The 22,259-nt window shown below is 44.0% G+C and overlaps 1 protein-coding gene across 3 annotated transcripts in view; it reads right to left on the reverse strand.

Annotated features, from left to right (window-relative positions):
• The window catches only part of pnut (septin 7-like protein pnut), a 51,020-nt gene extending 29,078 nt beyond the window's left edge, over window positions 1-21,942 (reverse strand). The window contains exons 1-2 of one of the 3 annotated variants that reach the window (XM_014354822.2): window positions 9,417-9,652; window positions 2,708-3,277 (exon numbers count right to left, since the gene is read on the reverse strand). In XM_014354822.2, the coding sequence (XP_014210308.2) occupies window positions 2,708-3,175 (468 nt within the window). In that variant the 5' untranslated portion in view covers window positions 3,176-3,277; window positions 9,417-9,652. Of the gene's footprint in view, window positions 1-2,707; window positions 3,278-9,416; window positions 9,653-20,081; window positions 20,329-21,808 lie in introns of those variants that run through there. The other 2 variants (XM_089591700.1, XM_089591699.1) reach the window with 2 other exon arrangements.
• Between the last annotated feature and the right edge of the window lie 317 nt (window positions 21,943-22,259).

Consider the following 22,259-nt stretch of genomic DNA (forward strand, 5'->3'; position numbering starts at 1 on the left):
AAGAAGAAGGAGCAAACGGCGAAATGTATATAGGCGCGAGATTACGGCTTCGGCGCTGAATGGACGGATTTAACGCAGGTTGCTTTTCGTGATTTATACTACGTGGGTGTAGGTGTACACCCCCCCCTGCAGGTATACGGTGCTTATATGATGCTGCAGTAGCCTTATGTGTATATATACGTACGGTCCAGTCATGTGGACGACGTTTTGCCGGACAGCTTTGTTTTTTCTCGCTCGACGATTTGAAAGCTCTGAGCTTTTTAGCCCCCAAAACTTGTTTGTTTTCGTCATCGTGCTGGTTTGTTTTGCAAAAGCTCGAAAAAAGGCTCTTTTGTTTAGTACTATTTTTTTTCGTCCTTTTCGTCCATTGCACTAGGTATCCTCCCCCTCGATATACACACAAATTACATTTCGTACAACGACGACAGACACGTGCGCAAGTATGGGTGTATGGATATGCTCAGTGACTGTGAGCACTCGTGGAAGACGTCGTGCATTGGTTCTCATTTTTTCCGGTCTCATGAGCTGTACCTATGTATATAATATCGAAGTCCCAGCCAATCTGTATCACCCGCGACAGAAGGACAATGGCTTTGCTCTCTTGTTCCACCCACGCTTGTCTCGAAGAAGAAAATTTGTTTACAGCATCGATAAAAGTCACAAGAGATTCGCAGACACTGAACTTGTAAAAAAAAAAAAACAGGGTAGAGACAGAGGGGCGTCATAAAAATTTTATCGAGGCGATTTTTCATTCCCCATCAGTACGGGAAGCATCACCTTCGTTGTAATGAAAAATAACTTTCGTGTATGGGGGTGAAGGAAGAAGGGGGGGGGGGGTTGAAAAAACGGCCCCAAAAAGCGAGAGACAGCAAGTTACGAGCCGCCTCATTTCTGCCGCGTGGTGATGGGGCTTCTCTGTCCCACGAGGGAGCTACCCAACCCACCCCCCTAGAATTTCGGACCGCAACGTAGATCGATGCCATAGCACCCAGACTATAAGTATAAAGCGTCGGACGTGTGTTGCAAAAACAGGGGTCGTGGGGGGGTTCGAGGTGGCCCGAAGGACGAATACATATTTGTACCTACGAATTTGATGTTCATTTCACCTCAAGTAAAAAAAAGTCTTAGAAATTCTCTCGAAAATTAAAATTAAAACTTTATCGGTCGCACAATCAAGATGTACGTGATATCTAAATTCATTTTTATCGCAATCATTACGTAAAATCGTGCTATGCCCATAAAATTTTTCTCGCGAGACTTAACGTAACTTACATACAGGCCTATATATAGTATAAGTATCCCAGCGTCTCGCTACGCGTATTATATTACCCCTCATAAAATCGTGCACGTACATTACCCTATACATATACACACATCGTTCAGTTGTACAATAATTTTGATGTATACAACGTACAGAGTATAGTACAACGTCTCTCTTGGCTCTAATGAATGGGGCAGGCGTGTACGCTGGCCGGGCCAAACGAATTTTTCAACGCGTATCTTTCTCCACCCTCCTCCCCTTTCTCCTGCTGGCGCTGTTAACTTCAGAAAAAAAAAAAAAAAAAAAACTCGAAAAATATATACCCAAGTAGAAGATCCCTGGAATACCAACTAGCAACCGTGAACGGACGAAAGGGTGATATCTCTCGGTGCGCGCCGACCTGCGTGCGTGTGTGTCTGTGCATTATAAATGTGCAACTCGATATTTCTTGCACCGAGGAACGTTTTAAGACTTATTTTATACATTTTTTTTTTCAACGAAACTGCTGCTTCTTTGGCCTTTGCCGGCTACCGTCCTCTCTCACACGTAAGCTCCTCTTCTCGAGGATGGTATATCCATATCCCGTGTAACAATGCAACTTTTTATACGCTCGGCCTAGCTTGTCGTCGTCGGAGGCCGAACAAAAGTTTTTTTTTTGTTTGTTTTTTTTTTCTCTTTTAAGTGCACATCGCGCACAGTGTGGTGCGAAGTGGGTTTAACCCAAGGGGTTTCCGCACTTCTCGTCTATTGTGACTTTTTTTTTTTTTTGAAAAGTGTGGCGTTTTTTTATTTTGCAAGGAAAAATGGATCAATCGATCGCTACCTGTACTTAACTATCGACCAGACGATCGGAGATTGTTGTTTCACGCCTGGATGGCTAATTAAAAAAAAAAAAATTTTATCGCTTGGCAAAGCCCTGATGCCAAACAGGACGAACTGGACGAGAAGGAAGGAATCGCGCAATTGAAACGTTCGCAGGAAAGTTTCTCATTAGAGCCAAAGTCGTGCGAGTGTACACATAGCCCGCAGCAAATATACCCCTTCCAAGCATGCAAAGAGCCGTTGAGCCCTTGCGCTGCACGTGATCGCACGCGATAACGAAGCTACACCATAGAAATCAATGGATCGAGGCAGAGCCCAAGCGCGGGTGGTCAGACGACTGCTACTGCACGTATTTATATACATATACCGTGTGCACACCACCATATACGTATAGGTGCGTACAGAAGCACGAAGGGCTTTGATTGAGCTTTTCCCAAACTCCCGTGTATGAAAACAAGAAAATATGTACCATGCCGGGTAGATGTTGCAAATGAACGAAATTCACTATTTTTCGCCAACATTGAAGAGAAAGAGCATATATATAGGTTGTGTATATATACACGTGTACATAGAAAAACCGAGTGACACGTAAACTGGACGTTTTATACATCAGCGAGTCCTTACCGAGTTGGCGTCGCCGTTGGGCTTGGCCTCGCCGTCGAGGATCCTCTGCCTGAGGGCGAGCCTGTCGAGGCTGGCGAGCCTGTAGCTGCCGCCACCCTCGCGGTCCTTGCCCAGCCGCTCGACCGCCGTGGCCCCCGCGGTCCCGTTGCTCCCGGCGTTGAAGCTGGACGTGTACTTGGGCAGGGTCGGTGGTGGCGGCTGCCTCATGGCCGCGGTCGCGCTCCCCTTGTCCATTCGCGTGCTGGCCAGGAGGGAGTTGCTGCTGTACAGGAAGGACGAGTTGGTCGTGGCGCGGGTCGAGGTGAGGGACGATGGATTCACGGAAGCGAGACCCGCCCCTGATGCCACTGCACTTTTGTGCCCGTTGCTCTGTTGCTGCTGCTGTTGCTGTAGTAGCTGTTGGGTGGCGGTGCCGTTTTGCTGTTGCTGCTGGTGGTGGAGGTGGTGGTGGTTCTCCGTCGACGACATTGTCGGGGCGGATGTGGTCCTCGGTTGGCTGGGGTTCGTTTGGGCTGACGGAGGGCTGGAGAACTGTACGTTTAGCTCTGGCTCGCACTGGAGTGCATTGGACTGCGCGAGAGAGAAACAGGGACTATCAGACGAAGGGGGAAAGATTTTTCGGGAACAACTCAAAAGTGCGGAGAAGACCTTTTTTTTTTTTTTTTTTTCATTTCGCTTCAAACATGTTTACTGCGTTTATTACTCGTATTTACAAGTATATGAGACTTGGAAACGAGCAATTGACAATTTCTTACTCATGTTAATCACGCAAATGCAAATAAATGTGCAATTTGCATCGGAAAGGTAGATAGAGAGAGAGAGAGAGAACTTTGGTTCGCTTTTCTCGTAATATCAAGGGTAAACCTCTTATACGTAGGTACGTGTATTTCGACTTATAAATCAAATTTATTTTAAATAACCAATTTTTTATTTTACAACAACAATAACATTGATTCCAACATTTTTTTGCATCGGTTGGATATGTGAATTTCCAAAGACATCGTATCATGTATACGTGTACATGATGAAAAAACGTAAAAACGACAAAAGTGCATAAAAAAAAAAAAAATTAACTACAGAAAGGAAGCCCATACATAAATCTTCATTTACAATCACATCATCGCGAGAGGAGGATGCATTGAGCGCATCTCAATGAGGACGGTGATTTAGACGACTCGAATAATCCTCCTCGAGGCGATGTACCAGAGCGTATATATATATATACGCAAAGAGGAGAGGCTGCTGCTGCGGGGTAAAGAAACAAGGAAATAAAAGGCACAGAGCGAGTGGAAGGGATAAGATAAACAGGGGCTCATGATATTGTATACACACCATGGACGCGGAACAAGAGGACAGTGTGCTCGAGGATGATGAATGACAATCGAGATACCCACTCACGTGAACGCACGCGTGGGTGGAGGGATATACGAAGAAGGCGCGGAACGGAGAGAAGAAAGGATTATCCCTCGGTGTATGATACCTCCCATGGTCCTCCCTCCCGGATTAATTTTTTTCTTTATTTTTAGCTCGTACGCGTGTTTACGAATATAATTTCATGTGACTAGTGAGTTTGTAATACATGTATATTATATCGGGAGGGAGACCGCGAAACCGAGAAAATCATCGCTGCGACCGCACGCCTCCACCACCACACGGAGCCATAGGTGCAGGAAATCGGATGAGGCGGTTACGTGATGGCCAGAGATTTTTAGAAACTTACTGGATGAACCTACAATTGGATGTTACAGTGAATCATGTCTTATTCTTAGGTGGTACTGATTGCTCTCTTCTACTTTGTCGTCTACAACATTTTCTTTCCTTCGTAGGAATGCACGTGTTTTGTTGTCCCCCGCTTTGGGTGTACGAAAAAACAATGAAAAATAAAACAAGACATCGCGAAATGTTGTCTAGAGGTGGGCAAAAACAGAGCAAGTATATCCTCTACTCGGAACGGGCATGAAAACCACTCGGAACTGTCAATTACGAGCAATTTCGTTGCAACAATGTTTGCCCAAAAGCTTAAAACCAAAAAAAAAAAGCAACAAATCCTCTAAAAGCACTTAACAAAACTGATGGACGGAAGAGGAGAGAGAGAGAGAGAGAGTGCCAAAAGTGTCAATCATGTCCTCGTTAAAGGTTTCCTCGAGTCGCGGGTTTCTGCGATAACCTACAATCCGCCGCCTCGCACTGGCGCACCGAACCATCGAAAGAGAAACGGAAGAGCGGAGATAATGAACGCTGGCGTTCCTCTGTGATCGATGACGGCCCGCGACTCGAGATAGCGCGACCCCGACGAGAGCCGATCGATGTATACTTACACGGCCCATCGGACAAAACGCCGCTTGTAAAGTGTAATTCCGTCTAATGGCCTCCTCCACCTTCTTCTTCTGGCTAGTCGTCAGGGGTAATTGTACGGATTCCGGGTAAAGGTGGAGTGTGTATACGTGAACCGCCGGGAGTGCAGTGTCGGTATATATATATGAGAGAGATGAAACCGCGTTTGAGAAATAATTGGCTTTTGAAAGGAAGGTTTGTGCAAAAGTGCCGGCGATTATCGTGTCGCTTGTGTGGTGTATGTGTGTTTGGTTAAGCTCTGGTCCGCGTGTGGGCGCGGCCGTGTGTATACTTTGACGTGTGCCGATCCGCATGGATTTCGAGTGGCGAAAAATATCGGCCGCAAAATTATTTCATCAAGATTCACGTGCATTCCCATTGGACGAGCTTTTCGCGAAAGACGAATAAAATGGTAAATCCTCCGGAAGGTTTCGTCCTCGAGCTTATCCTTAAAATCGATCATTCTCCCACTCCAGTTTTGGGTCACAGCGCCATTTCGCTCAATTAACTCTCGTACATGCTTCGGGATATATAATACACGGTAAACAATTAATTTTGAGACCTCGAACAGTGGTTGCAAGCGTATAGAGGATAGCCAAAGTTTTCGCTTCGTTTTTCCGTGCATTTACGTCCGAATTAGTGCCACAGTGGTGTGTTTTGGGCTCGTTCTCGATCCGAATTCGTAGTTTCCAGGGTAACTAAATCATCCAAACTTTTCGTGCTCCTAGTTTGCGCGCGTAACATGTATTTTACCCACGTAGCGACTTCTCTGCACTTACTATCGCCAAAAGATGAAGTAAAATGACAAAAAATACAATCGCAGCGCGAGAAAATCCCGCTTCAGCCAAGGAGCATCGCGAAAGAGTGGAAAAATTCTCCGGCTTCGTTTTTAAAAAATCCCTGCCCGTCTCTAGCGACGCGGAGCGCGTTTGTCGCTCGTCATAAGCACAGTCCCGGAATAATCCCGCAGCTCCTGCGATAAGACGCGAGGGGGGGAGTGCCCTCCGAACAAACAGCTCCTTGATACACTTTTACGAGAATGAAGTCGCGGCGCGTCGACATAATTATTTCGACCCGGCACATTTGGATCATATTAATACCTCAGCAATGAACAACAATGGTATACCTAATACGTGAAAGGCGGTAGAGAGTACATTGTTCCGCAATGCTGGCTGTTACATAAGTGGTGTACGAATGTGGAAAAGGACAGCAATGTGATAATTAAACTCGTAATTAAAATCTCTCATTGTTTCTTACGGTAATGAAAAAAGGTTTCTTCTCCTTTATTCGTTCAACGACATTTCACCCGATCGAGGTAGCGAAAAAGAAACAAATTCCACATTGTACGCGGAAAATACGTACATGTTACGATTCTCCAATACTGTGAAGCGTCGTGCGATTAAACACACGTAACCAGCCGGCTGATGGTATTATCAATTTACTTGCACCATCTGACACGTATGAATTTACGATAAGTATACCACAGCTCGAGAAACGAAATGACGTATGCTTTTTAATCGCCGAAACGTCATTATTGTATCAAAGTGTGCATTGTGTGCACCTGAATCTCTGTCATATACAAAAGTGTAAAAACTATAAATTACATCTGTGGGGGGGAAAAAAAAACGATTGCGCTATCTGGTAAAATTCGAGAGCGCGTCCTACCCCTGAGCCTATAGTTTGAATTGAAATTAAAAGCCCAAGCGTTGGCTCGGACAGAAAAAGAGTCTTGGATAAGTTGAGCTATCGAATTAAAAAAAAGTTGAGGAATAATATCAAGCGCTTCCCAGAAACACGAGAATGCCAATGAGGCACGCGGCAAAAGGAATAGAGAGAGGGAGAACGGGGTCCCAAATAAGGCCGCTATGATATAAATATAAAGTAAACCGGTCCCGCGTTGACTGTACGCGCATGCAAAATCCGCTCCTCGGCACGATCGTTAAGGGGGGAAGAGATAGATAGCGTTGTGTAAAGCCATAGTTGAAAACCCATTGTGGCTCGCCCCTCCTCTCGCGGGCGTTTGTTTTCTAACCCAACGTAGGTATAACATACGTGCACCACCCCCGACTTCTGCCTGCTATGCTTCGATTTCTGCAAGCGTACATGCGTGTATGTGTATATATATGCGTGCACGCAAGCCTGCACCGTTGCTTGCGGCTGGACGTGCGTGCGTTGCAGCCAGGGAAACCGGTCGCCCTCGCTTCCCCTTTCTTCTTCGTCTTTTTTCTCTTTCTTTTTCTTCTTCTTCTTCGTCTGGTTTCTCGTTTTTCAGCCGATACCTCTGCAGCCTCTTGCCTTCGCGCGCGTAGTGGTTTCGTTTGTTTACGAGCACGCGCTCTTTCCCTACTGTCTCTCTTTTCAAAATTTCAGCAAAACGGCACGCACCAACCGAAACGGTCCGCAGTTCGAGTTTTACCCCACGTAGAATATTGTTTTTTTTTTTTTTTTCTCTTAACTTCGATTCCTAAAAGAAGGATATTTTAGGAAAACCCCCCGGTTTTCCATCGTTTGGCTTCTTGTTCGGCTGAAATTGAAACATTTGATTGACGCACAAACCAACTACAGCTACACTCATCGGGTGCACTGTACTGTCGGACACTATTCAATAATGGATACACGCGTGTTTTAATCAAACGTATACGATATCTGATACGTACATTTTATTTAGCGCGTGAAATCAATCTCGACATGAGAGCAAAGCACGGCTTCCGTACAAATTGATTGGTCCAAAAGTACGTGGGTATATGGATTTATAAATCTGAGCCTGTGAAACCCCAAAATGTCAAAACGCAAAAATCAATCGAAATATACGTTGATGAACTTGTAATGAATTCCACGAGGGGGAAAGGATCGACAGCAGTGTTATATCCATATACGACGATGGGATGTTTTTCACCCATATACCCACGCAACAGCGAACCAGTTCGTATCGTCCGGCAATTGCTCACCCTCTCTTTAACCGTATAGGTAATATTATATAGGTACGCATGTGTGGTCTCCTGGATGAAGCTCGTGTGTGTTTATCGCGCATCTTTGCCGATCTTATCTCCCTCGATATGAGCACGGGGCTTTTTCCAAGCTTTTCGCGCCACCGGAACATAACACTGCATCGGTGAGTTTCGACGTGTGCTTGGGCACGCATGTCTTTACGCAGAGTAACAAAAAAAAGGGTTTTTTTTTTCCATTTACAGATAAGTAATAAATAACCTCATGATGATGTACATCGGTGGGTACAAGAAAAACTTCGTAGCGTACTTACGCGCACATGCGATATTCAATGAAAAAAAAAAAAAAAAAAAATCGGCGCCGGTATCCACGAGGTGAAAGTCAAATCCGAGACTATCCGCTTGTAACTTATATACTCGTCTCTCTCTCTCTCTCTCTCTCTTTCCCTCCACATGATTGTATACCCGCTCGAGTGCGCTCGCAAGAGTCTCGAGCGCAGAACTCGGGGCGGACTCGAATTTCGGCGTGGGTACCTTGTACAACGAGATGTGTACATATTATGTGCCACGTGTATGAAAGTCCCGAGAAAGCGAAAGGCCTGACGGGGTCCTTCGTTTGACGCGAGATGCGTGTAAGGTGAACATCTTTTTTACTCTCCTTTAACAAACGTGTAGGCGGCTGGGGTGACGTGACGGGCGAAAATTCAAGAAAACGACGCCTTGAGTGGCAGCCTCGTTAACCGAGCTCTGGGATGAAATAATTACTCGTACTCGAGGCGAATGGAGGATTGTTCTATCGGTCCCTAATAATGATGCTATTTTTTTTCCGCACATTTTCATCGTGTAACCAATGTTATTGTTGTTGTAATTGTTTTCTTTTTTTCTTCTCCTACGTTTAGTGTATACAACACGTACGATAAAACGTTATCAATTCACGAGGCGAATCGAACAATAACAATTAGCAGTGATACAAGCTGCTACTAAGATTCAATTGTCCAACGGGAGGTTAATTGCACACCATCAATATCTCACGATGCGAGGCAACGCACCAAGCTCACGATTAATCATCGCCGCCTCTTTTTTTTTTTTTTTTTTTTGTTTGCTTTGACATTTCGCTGATACCATTTTTTATCTCGAATGCGAAATAAATCTTTTTCGTTTTTCTTCGTTGATTATTGTACAAATTAATTGCACGCACAGTAGCAGCACACAACATAATTATATAAGCCGAAATAACGTACACAGTATAAGAAATTATTCGTTCTTCCTACCTCCCCCTTTTTATTCGGAGCAGACACGCTGCTGTATAACCCAAGGCAAGGTTAGGTGGTTGGCTCCTCTCCGCACTTTTTTTTTTTTATCATCAATTGCTCGACAACGGGGAATGGGGTTGAAAGTGATGATAAAACAAAATCCACGCTTATACGTACCAAAATGATCGATATCCTGGATCCCGGGCAAAAAAACTACCACAACCGTATATGATATTATGTTGTACCACTAATCACAGTGGCATCGCCGGGTTGAAATTATAGTGCTTATGTATCAAACACCAAAGACACAAGAAAGCCCACGCCGTTCTCGTGCGATGCCCTGTTGTATACTACATAGACACACGTAGACACAAACACGCTCAAGATAAGTAACACAGAGAAAAGCTCCACTCGAGCCCTTCTCATCCCCCCCCCCGTACAGCAGCCAATTCTTCTCCCGCTCGGCTCCTCTTCTCTTGGGAGATCTCTTTCTTCTCTTTCAACGGCAGAGAAGCGGTACACACACGTACGGTACACTTGTAGGCAGATCGGGCTGTACGAGTCCTATATATGCTTATTAGTTGGCACGTCACGCACTACGATAAAAGTATCGCTCACGACGGTGTTGAGGAGGAGGGAAACAAAAAATTAAGAAAAAAAAAAAAAAAAAGAAGAAAAAAAAATGACGCGCTTATACCAGGGCACGCACTCGCGCACCGAAATAATACCCGACCGTTTCAACAGTCGCTTGGGCGTAAGAAGCTGCACCACACTCTGCCGACTAAATAACACTCGAGGGTTTTTCTTTGTTTTATTCCTTCGCGGCTGATGGGCGTCATCGGACCGGCCGAAAAGCCGGACCGCACGATTCTCTCCCTCTGCCGGTGCCCATTTTTTACCTATGTACTATGCGTATCTATATATTATACTCGCTTGCACTTTCACAACGCGTCGCCGACTCTCCCTTTTTTAGCCGATTATGCGTGTATATAATATATGATATACACACGGCACGCGTCTGGCGCGCGGCGGTTTATCGGAGCTGCTCCGAAATTAAGTACTATCGCACGATAACAGGAGTGATTCAACCACCCGCGCAAAGAGACACGTACATGTATAAATACACAGAGGGATACTTTGTTGGCGCGAGGGAGAGAGATGATGACTTTGGGGCTGCAGGGAAGCTGTTGCGCCAGAGACGCGCACCGGAGCACTCGTAGGGCCGGACTGACGACCGGTGTGTGCCGTGGTAGCGCGCGGAGCGATGTGTGTGCTCCGCGGAAGAGAGATAGAGAGAAAAAAAAAAGCTCCGTCTCTGTTGGGTGGAGGAGCGCTCGACTCTCTCTCTCTCTCTCTTTTGCTCCTTCCCCGAGCGAGAGAGCGGCACCGACGACCACGCCTGACGCAGCTGCAGACGCTGCTTTTGCCTCTCTCGGGTGGGGATGTTGGTTGATGTGTATATGTGTATATGTATACACGAGGGGATATATGTATATTTATATATACATTATGTGGGTGTGGGTGTGTAGCACCACCACTGGCCCTGGACTCCGTGTGGAGTGTTATAGCTTAAAGCTGCCTTCACAACTATACATGGGCACTCAAAGGGGTATTTCATATATCCACGAGCATGAGGGGGTGCAGTGGTTTTCGTTAAAATGCAAGAGGGATATTAATTGGCTCGAGGAACATTATTTTTGCTATGACGCGTCATTTTCAGGCAGGATTTTTTTAGTTTTTTATTTATTTGTGACAAATAGAAGTGGAAAGACACGCTGTAATCAGCCATTACGAATTTGGTGGATAAGTCTTTCTAAAATTTAATGCGTTTCCACAGTTGCACGATTCTAATGGGAAGAAAAGTTTTTATCTCGCTCTCGTTTTCTTGATCCATTTTTTTTTTTTTTTTTTTTTTTTCCATTACGTAAATAATGGCCCCAGACTCGCATACAGGGGGCAGTCTTTACCAGAGGATTAGTAACCACAGAGCCTCAAGAATTTACTCATATTACTCCAGGCAGCAAAAAAAAATCTACAAAAATGATATTTTTAACCTGGAGCACCAAAGGGAAGACTTTATCCGTACAATATAATCTTATAAGCTTCAATGTTGGCCTTTTGTAACCGTGATGAGCTCAAGTACAATTAACACGGCGACGCTCCTTCGCTGAATTCTAGGGATTTCATCTGACGTTTGGTCGCAATTGCATGGCTCCCTTGGACAACGGGGGTCCTTGTGCGACATTTCTCTCGCCATAAAAGTCCCACGTGGTAAGCGGACGCCAACTCTCTGATGCGCCGCGGCGATCGATACTCGTGTAAAGAGCTTTTTTGGACTGCTTTTGTTCAAATTGCAATAAACACATCTACACGCGTAATATTATAGAGCTTGACGTTTCATACGTTGGGCTCTATTGCTGTTTGCGGGTTACGTGCACACGAGAGACGAAGAAAAAGCAACGAAGCCATTTGCCGGGACATCTATAGGTCATTTGGTGCGTGCGCGTATATTTTTCGTTTCACAGGAGGGGCTGCTGATTTATACATTTACAGCACCACTGCACATACCCTGTCGATAGTGCACGTACACACGGAGCTTTCTGCGCATACGTTGAGGTACAAATAACACATCACGAGAGTCTACGTGGACTTTGTCGCACAACACCTTGTACCGCTGTGGATGGACTAAAGGCGAATTGTTCAAAGCCGAGCAGACGAGAGACCATGTCTAAGTACAGGGGAGGGTGGAGCGAGTTAATTAATAGCACGGCGGTGGTCGCCGCTTGTTACTGCCTGTATATATACGGACTTTTCGACCCCAGTTGTGCGAGTTTCGGGGGAATTATTACCACGCGGGGGTTTATAGCGTTTGTTTTGTCGTTCCTTTGTTTGGACGGGTCAGGAAGGGCTTTTTTTTATTATTACTTTGGGCTTCGTTGTACTCGTCTTGTATAGGCTCTTTTGCACCGATGATTTTACGCGCACGTAATTGATGGCCTTTTTAGCTCTGAGCTTCGTGGAATGTTACACCTTTTGTGGGACGCACGCGCATAAAAGTTGAGCTCGCGGGACGAGCTTGGGTTACAATTATTTCTGAAATTGGCACAACGAATAACGCTAAACTGCACCGCGTTTGTCTACGGCGCTCGCGTTTTTTGCCTCGTAAAAATGAAGTATACGCACCGTGTGTTTTTTTTTTTTTTTTTTTTTTTTTTTTTTTTCACAAAACCTCTGCAATATCTTTAGCGCGAAAACACAGTCGTAATTTACTTGCCAAAGCTCAACCGAACTGATTACATAGGGCGTAATAACGAGCGCTAACAAAAGGGAAAAAAATAAAGATAGACCTGCTAATACAGAGCTCGGGTGCATGTGTATACTTACAACTGTGTACGGTTGTACTTTGGCGCAAACGGCGATACAACACCCGTTATTGTTAATTAACACAATACCAGGCACATATATGTGTGTGAGCTTCTTCTTCGTCGTGACGTAATTGCCGTTTGGTGCGACCGCCGATACATCCGTGCTCGTGCATAAGTTAATTATACGCACCTCCACTATAATAGGTACCACCACCACCACCATGCACCGCTACAAATAAGGAGCTGTGTATGCAATAATATATATACGATTCTCGATGGATCCCTCCAATACGTGCACGATACTCCCGAACGGGGCAGAGGGAAGGCTTTCTTTTCGTTTCTCTGCCACGACTTGTTGCTCGGTTTTTTTTGCACCGCAGTTCCAAAAATAAATCCAAACCTCGCGTCAGTCTAAACACGTGCATGTATACTTACACACGAGTGTTTATTCCTTCCTTTTTTTTTTTTTTTTTTTTTATTTCATTCCGAGTCCGCTCTCTGCGCCAACTCTTTCGACTTTATCGCACAAGGTAGTGCGGTATACATGGTAGCCTCAGGTAGACACGCTCGGCTTTGGAAATTGCATCGAGAAACATTGGGGACCGCGTATACTGCACAGCTGCGTGGGGAGGGTGATGAATAAAAAAAAAAAAAAAAAAAAAAAACTGTGAGACGGGAAAGTTTGAGTTACGCAAATCCTCCTCGAGAACTTTGTAAATGTCTGAGGAAAAGTCATTGAAAATTTGTTTCGTGCCCGTGCGCGCGATGGATTTTCCAAATGTTCCTCTCCGGGAGAGGCTAGTCGGGAGGGGGCTTGAAATTTAATATTTTTTAAGTCGAATCGAGTGAGAAATCAATTGAACTTTGCGCGTCTTTGCGAGTACCTACAAATACTTTTGATTTTCATAAAACTTTGCAAGGACAAATGCAATGTAAACGTAAGTTTTTCGGGAGACATCGATTTTATTTATACTAATACCGTACGTGCATGGGAAGAAAATCCTCGAGTGATATTATTTACAAAGTTTATGGATGAGCTTTTTTAATTTTTTTTTCCTTTTTCAACTTCACCCGGGTAATCTCCATACGGTCTTAAAATTATGTGTACGCCAAACAGAAGTGACTATAGTTTGATTTCCCGACTCGAGTATACGCTCGAGTGGATCTACGAAGCAAAGCTTAGCCAATTTTGGATGTTATTTTCCCCAGGACTGTAGCATTTATATACAATATAGCTCGAGATATAGTTGAATGCAAAACGTAACATGCGCGCGTACGATGATTGACGATCGACCTAAACTGAGCTAAACGTAGCATCTGTATAAAACAACGAGCTACCCGTTAACATTTCGCGACTCCGTGAAAAAAGGACTCTAGGACGCTAGGTGCGCGGGTGGGTCGAAAAACGCTGCTAAAATGACGACGAGGCGTGAATTTCCCCCGTAATGGACATCCCCCTTTTTTCGCGAGGACGGCGGCGCAAGGAGAATGGAAAAAAAAAAATCGTCGGCCGAGCGCACGTACAAGTTTAAAGCGCTCGGTTTGGCGTGAACGGAGTTTTCCTCGTTGCCAGTGCACCATATACACCCCCGGAGTAAGAGAAACGAGGAAATTTATGGGTTTCGGACGAGTCACACAATACCCCCCCAACGCCGAGTTTACCCTACGATCGATACGCCGATCTTCGATGCCTTGGGTCGCGGGTGTATACACCCAGAGCCTCTCTTTCTCCCCCTTGGGAAGGTGTTACACATATACATGCATCTACACTGAGAGAAAAATATAACAAAAATTACTGTGCTGGAGTGGTAATCTGGTGCCGTTCCGCCGTCAAGGGACTTTTTACTTTGAACCAACCTATTATTTACCATTTCATTGCTGGACAGTAATTTCTATGGTACCAACAGTAAAAATCACTATACTTCTAAACACCAAAAATTATTGTTCCAATATTAAAAAGTCTGTAGACGACAGAGCACTACCAGATTACCATTCTAGTAATTTTTATTATATTTTTCTCTCAGTGATGTATGAGTACACACGTACGTATTACACGCAACAGGGGATGATGAGGGGGGAGGGACGAAGAACCAGAGCCAAGTCTGTCGGGCTGCGGGGGTCTTTCCGCCAACACGCGTCACATCGACCGTCCACCTTAGCACCTCGCACTCACGATTCTCCATATTTTTCTCGGTCTGTACGTGTGTACTCTGCACTCGATCTCTGTTTATCTCTACCGAGCGTATTCTTTTTTTTCCCCCTCCTTCCTCTTCGTATTTCCTGTGTTGGCACGGACATCGTTTGTCTACGCGTCACTTATATAATATATAAACGTGGTGCGCCTCGTCCCATCATCCACTGACAGTAGGGTAAACATCACTGGTGAGATAGTCTCAAAGTTTTATCGGGAAGGACGAGATTTTTTATCGGGTGGTGTCAACGAGACGCGTTGATTGGATTAATAGTGAAAAATTCAGATGTACAGAAGCGAATGTGGACCAATTAGTTTTGCGCGTATACAAAAATATCCATAGGTATTGAAAACATCGGTTATTTTCCAACTCCTTTCAATATACACAAAAAAATCATGACCAGCGTGACTATGCGAAAAAAAAAAAAAATCAACGATAGCACCGAGTAAACTGCACCATATATTACATACATGATCCTTTATCGAGATCTGGATTGGTGTTATTTTCACGCTCGACGAATTTTCTTTAATTAAATCGAATAACGGGAGGATAATGGAAATGTATGGTGTTGTGCACGACGAGATTGGTGAATGGATACAATGATTTTTTCTTTGAAAATTGACAATTAAAATATTCATTTGATTATAATAATATTGGAACTATAGAGAACGAAATAAATGTTATTAAAAAAAAAAAAAAATCTCTTCAAAATAGAAAAAAGGCAATGCAATTATTTTCACTATATTTACGACGCGATTGCATTAAAAACCAAAACAACGCCCCATCAAAATTCAACATTCCACGAGCACATGCGTATACCTATTAAACCACGTATTGTGTATCACGAGAGTATCTCACTCATCACTCACGAATATAACATTCCAATAACATGGTTAACGCGAGCAACTCTACGAGGTATACGGGCATGTATCTGCTTCCCGAGAACAAACAATCCTCGGCTAATCAATTAAACCGGCTGCACCGGGAGCAAGGCGGGCGTGATAATTTCCATGAAAACAGCCAATCCAATTTGGATTTATTGCCGGTGCCATTTCCCTCCACCCTCAAAAAACACGTACAGGTACACGCGGACGGATTTAACGAGTTGCAGTACATGTAGTACACTCCGATGCACAGAACGGATACGGAGGAGATGAGAAAAAAAAAAAAAAAAAAAAAAACAGAGAGACATGAGTGTGCTGCATATCCACTCGACGGTGCAGTGGGTACAGATACCGGTTGGTGACTACAAAACACACTCGTGGAGACGACGGCGACGACGAAGAAAAAAAAAAAAAAAAAAAGGAAAGTAGCGTCAAGGACGCGCGAACGAGCACAAGCAGTGCTGCGTTGCGTGTAGCTACTCGTGTGCTCCTGCTGCTGTGTCGAGGACTCGAGATTACGTCCTTTTTTTACCCTGCCTCCCTCCCTCCCTCCCTCCCACCGTGTTTACCTACTTTTCTTTGTCGAGAGTGTTTTATGTGTACACACAAGTATCGCTGAGCGTCCAAAATGGCTTAAATGCAAGAATCGATCGGAGGGAGTTGTCTGAAAAGGCTGGGACCTTATTTCTCCTCCCGAGCTCGAGCGAGCCGTGCATCACGCGCTACACGGCCGCTGAAAAAAACATCAGCGAGAGAACGGTGGCTAAATTTATTGCCCAAAGCCTTAGCAGCACGAGGATTAGAAATTATTCGGTGTACGTTCCGCCGGAGGGATAAAGAGTATACCTACTTTGTTTTTTCGATTCCAGCGAACGGAGTGGGAGTTAAAAAAAAAAAAGTATCCCAATTGGGTTCAACAATTTTATCACAAAGAGGAATAAACGATGTGTTTGGGTCGAAAAACAAAGTGGTCGCAGTGGCCGTCTTTCTATAGACCCTCATCTGCAAAAATACGAATACTGTTGCCACTGTACAAGGCGAAACAAGCACACGTAGTAGTGATACTAGTATACAAACTTGGCCTCTCGACGTGTAGGCTCGAGAACGACCCTCCAATTAACCCATAGTATGCTTTCGTTTTTTACTCTCGACCTTATACGTTTTCCCCTTTTCCTTCCTCTCCTCAACGTGTACGTCGTATATACACCCTATATATAACGAGAGTACATACAAATTGCATATACGTACAATGGGACTCGTTAAATCATGGGGGATTTTTTTTCCAAGTGATTGTTATTCCGAGCGTGCGATAGGCCATGCCATTTGGATGCTAGTCACTGTTTAATCGAGCAAGTTCAATGTCCCGTTACGCTGGGCGTCCATATTATATTAAATTGTACGCCTATGCGTTAGGTATGATAATATAATAGTCGTTGGTTCGTCCGACGCTTCCGTAATCGAGCCCAAAGTGTTGAACTTATCGATTCTATGTAGCTTCGTGCCACAAGTTATTTCTACGTACCCTAAGGTAGAAAATTTGCGTTTCGTTTGTACGATCTAGCTTTGTAAGGCAAAAGTAAAGAGGATGCGTCAACAATCGGTAAGGCAATAGGATGGGTAATGGCATCTGGCGGGTCACCAGAGACGCATATCTTGGCTAGTTAGCTCGGAGGAAAAAGGACTCACGTCGCGCGGTGTATATGTAAATGTCAATAAAAAGAACGACAAAGAGGTAGCTCCGGGCCCTCGGATCGCCCGCACTACCCACCAATTAAGCACGTAATACGTGAAGAAAGGCGGTCAGTTTGGCGCATATTTTCCACCGACACGCGTACATATTATAATCGTGATACCGATTACTCCCCAACGCACTTTCCGCAAGAGGCTCCGTCTCTCACTTGCTTCCCCATCTATATATCTCGGTACCGCTGAGATCTGTCTCCGTATGTATAGCATGCTTGGTGTGTGTCGTGACCCTCCTATTATGCATAGTGTTTACGTCTCTATCTTTAGTTGGGGCTGCGGTTTTACGGTGTACAATACGAGACATGCAGTTGATTTGTATGGGTATATTATATACCTACTGCGTCGATTTAGAGTCCGCCGGCGCTTTTCGATAACGGCCATCACCGGGACGATCAAGAATTCAAGCGCTCCGCTTTGGCTCGGTATGTATAAATACATGTATACAGTTTCCGATTGACGTTTTCGACGGCTGATACTGTTACTATTGGGTTATTGTTATTACTATTGGGAGCTGAAGCTTCACTGTTGTTCATACATACATCGAATATCTGTAAATTGCTCTAAAAATCTGTTGAATGAAAATCTACAAGCGTCAAGGTAATTGAGTAATCAACTATATTTGTAGACAATCGTTTGTACCTATATTTGCTTTATTATTAAACGTATCCATTTTCTAGATCAATAACTTTCTCTGTGCATGTAACTTGCAATTCAAGTACCATAAGTTCCGAAACTTTACCAATAATCGTCTCGATTTTCAGTGCATCAACACTGAGAGAAAAATATAATAATGTGCTGGAATGGTAATCTCGTGCCGTTCCGCCGTCTAGGGACTGTTTACTTTGAACCAACCTATTATTTACCATTTCATTGCTGGACAGTAATTTCTATTGTACAATCAGTAAAAATTACTATACTTCTAAACACCAAAAATTATTGTTCCAATAGTAAAAAGCCTCTAGACGACCGAGCACTACCAGATTACCATTCTAGTAATTTTTATTATATTTTTCTCTCAGTGTTAGTAAGTCCAGGCGTTTTTTCCAATAAGCCACTTGAGTAAACAATGATCAAATCAATCTTTAAACTCCTTACGTATGTAAGGTTTTTAAAAGCTCCAAAAAGCCGGAAATCGGAGTATTTTAATGAATATACATTTAACTCAAATTGATCGTCGAAGTGATGGCACATCGCGTTTTCACGATTTCGATCGGACTTACACAACAATAACGCAAAAACTTATTGCCATATTATTTTGATGGTTTCATTGTGTTGACTCGTGAAATTTCGTGTATATTTATAATAACAACCTTAACTGTTCAACTTTTTAGATGCCGTTTCACTGAAACTACAAGCGTACATTTATTTTTGTCGTCTACAACTACTGCAAAAACTGGAAAAAGGCAATAAGCGTGCGAATAACACAGTGACACATTTTATTATCACGACGGAGCACAGTGGTATTTTTTTTTTTTTTTTCTCCAAGCCAGTACATCTGCAGTCGCGCACATGCTCGGTCGTACACATGCATGAATGGTTATCATAAATTTTAAACCAACCGAGTCATCCTCCTCTTTTTTAATTTTTACTTGTACTCCGACAAGTGAGTGTTACAAAACCACAATCTACGTTACGCCTTGGAGAGCACAGCCACTGCCATATATGTGTATAATACGCTCGACTTGGTCGAGCTTGACAAACAAAGGTTACCTGCAGCTTCTCTCTTTATTTCTTATCTGTGCGTGCCTTTCCGCGCAATGACTCATAGTTGACGACACACATCATGCTTGTGATGTATGTGGCAACGTAAGAATTATATTTATAATATATACAACTGCATGGAAAAGCTCATCATGTCGAGGCCCTGCAATTATAATTCGCTACAAGGCTTTGCAATGTCGTTCGTTAGCCCCTGTGCTTTTAATTAAAATTTAAAAACAAAGACTGCTTTAGGCTCGAGTTGTTTGTGCGTACGGATTTTCGCTGAAAAAGGTCGTGAATGCGACTCCTCCCTACCCCCCCAAGGGTTTTTTGCTCAGATTCTCTCTCGAGCGGGGCGAAAAAACGGATTAATTATTCCCTTAGATGGTAAAACTAAAAGCACGAACGCGCGTCTCAAAGAGAGCCGTGTTGAGAATGCGCCGATTTTTTTTCTTTTCTTTTCTTTTTTTTTTTTTTTTTTGCGCGAAAAGAAGGTCGATGCGATTTAAGGATAGGCACATTTCAGGCTTTGCTTTTTTCTTTGGTTATTGTTCAACACTCGAGATAAAACAACATTTCGCTTTGGCGTACGTTAATCACGATAATTCCAACACGATCGTGTATTTTGTACACTCGTCGTTATTAAAAAAACACGAAATGGAGAAAAATAATCGAATCAAAGGTAACTCGTAATATTTTAAAACAAAATCGCCTCGGCTGCAAGAATCCGAGGGGCTCAATCGACCGAATGAACGAAGCCGCGCAATGGTTCGCAGAAATCAAAATTGTCGAGCGCATCAAAAAAGCACGAGATGGAAAAAAAAAAAAAAAAAAAAAAAAAAAAAAGAAAAAAAGAAACTAAACGCCGACTGCGCGCATTTCGAGATCCACGGACATGATGTGCGCACATACAAATCGATTCACCATAAATATACGTGTGTATGGATCACGTACCTGATGTTCGGCAGGAACGCCCGAGTGATTCAACTGCTGGCTGCTGTAAACCGCAAGCACCTTGGGATTCAGGCGGCCCCCCCTCGACGCGGGGCTCAAACTCGACATTTTCAACGGATTGCTCATCAGGTCGATTTCTTTTTCTCCAATCACTACACCGTGAAATTTCTCCCAAACTGATGTAGATGACGCGTTGTTTGCTCGCGACGCACTTTATCGGCCGGCCGATTGCGCACGGGGCCCGCACCTTCAGAGATATAATAGATTGGGAACGGTCTTTCGGCACGGCTATGTGCTCGATAAACGCGACTTTTGCAAAACTTCGGGGTTGATATTCGCTCGTGAGTACGTGGTACGGGGCATCGTGTGCACTTTGACCTGCGGTGACTCAAACGAAAGAAAACCGATACTTGTATACTTAGTCTTGGTAATAGATTCGCGTCGAAAAAGAGAAAAATCGAGCGCCTTCGTCGAGTCACTTGAAGCGAAGGAGGATGAGAAGAGGAGGACGCGGCGACGACGGGCTCGACGAGAGGAGAATACGGACACACTCCGGCGCGTCCGATCGAAAAGCCTCCTCTTTCCAGCTCGAGAGGGACTGACGTAAGTCCCGCCGGAATTTGCTCGGGTAAAATCCGTCGGGCCTCCTGATACCTATATACCTACACGGATGAGCGCGCGAAGCGACGAGGGAAAAAAGGACCGGAGGCGCATGCGCCTCGTAACCAATTTAGAGTTTGTGGCTCCGATACTTATTATGATGTGCAGTTGTAGCAACGTAGCGTAAAAATTCCTTGCATTGTGATCGAGGCCCATTGAGATGTCGAAGAGTTGGAAAGCAAAATTGTTAAAACTCGCGTGAATTTAACGGGCTTGGGATTTTCCGGTGCTCAAGCTAATTTCGCACTTTTCGTTATTGTATAGTATGCATGGGTAAACGAGTAAGTTACAGGTAAGGTATAATATATTTATCATGGTGAGTCAGAAAAAGTCTCCCAGTCTCCCGAGATCTAATAAAACTTCGTCTATACGCGTTCATCTAATTGTAGTGTAGTGCGTATACGTGAATCATTGAACGATGCATAGCAGAAACTAACAACGTGTGTTACCGCTATACACATAATAATTTGCACGTAGAAGTGACGGTCGACCGTTATCTCGGCTATCAATTACCGCAACGTCGTGTGAATCAGTTCGCGATTTTCAAGAAAAAGAAAAGGCACGCTATTTTCTCCAGTTTTTTCCCCCCCCCTTCTTTTAAGCAAAAAAATAATGTGTGTGCACGAAAGAACTGGGGTGAAAAAAATAATAATAATAATAATAAAATAAAATAAAAATCACATCGTCAGCAGCGGGAGCGCGCATGACACGCGTGAAATTAACACCTCGGCGAAAGAGAACGCAAAAAGCGAGAAGCGCGGGTCGGAAGGTGAAGGAGAACGAGGTTCCTTCTTTGCAATTACTTAACGCCCGTTACTCCCGTCTCGTTAGCGAAGCATCGGTAATCATCGGGTTAAACCCAAGGCGCCGGCATCGAAAGACCGTTCCCCAACTTTTTTTTTTTTTTTTTTTTTTTTTTTTTTATTCCACTTCAAAAATGAATCAAAATTATAATACACCGTTCAACACTTTAGCCAAGGAATTAAACTAAAATAACTAACGAGAAATCTTGTACATCACACCGCACCTCACGTATTCCACAAGAAAAAGAAAAAAAGTGCACTTACAACAAAAACAGAGGTAAAGTATGTGATGGCGAGCACTTGGGGCGCAAAAAAAAATCAAAAGTACTTGCGCAAACAGATAAGAAAAAAAAGCAGCGAGTTCCCAACTCGCGCGATACACTACAGCGTGTATACGCGATCCGCGCGTCTGGGCTTCCGGCGTCGAACTAAGTACGTACGCGGCTATTAAAAAAGTGTTATCGGGTCAGCAAAGCGCTTTGCTTACTTACTTTACTCGGTGGTGCTCGCTCACTGCCATCAGAGAGACCAGAGACAGAGAGTTGAGAGTATGTGTGTGTGTGCATGTATATATGTATACAACACGACACACGCTCCTCGATTGTACGTACATATGTATGGATATATAAATACATGAAATGTGTTTGCAAGAGAGACTTACCGCTGCTCGGCGAGAAGAGAATATTGTTGCGGCGGCGTACAGTTGGTGGTGGTG

The sequence above is a fragment of the Copidosoma floridanum genome, unplaced genomic scaffold (assembly GCF_036245765.1).
Source record: "Copidosoma floridanum isolate Cflo_tuat_1 unplaced genomic scaffold, Cflo_Japanese_pri ptg000013l, whole genome shotgun sequence".
NCBI classification, from domain to species: domain Eukaryota; kingdom Metazoa; phylum Arthropoda; class Insecta; order Hymenoptera; family Encyrtidae; genus Copidosoma; species Copidosoma floridanum.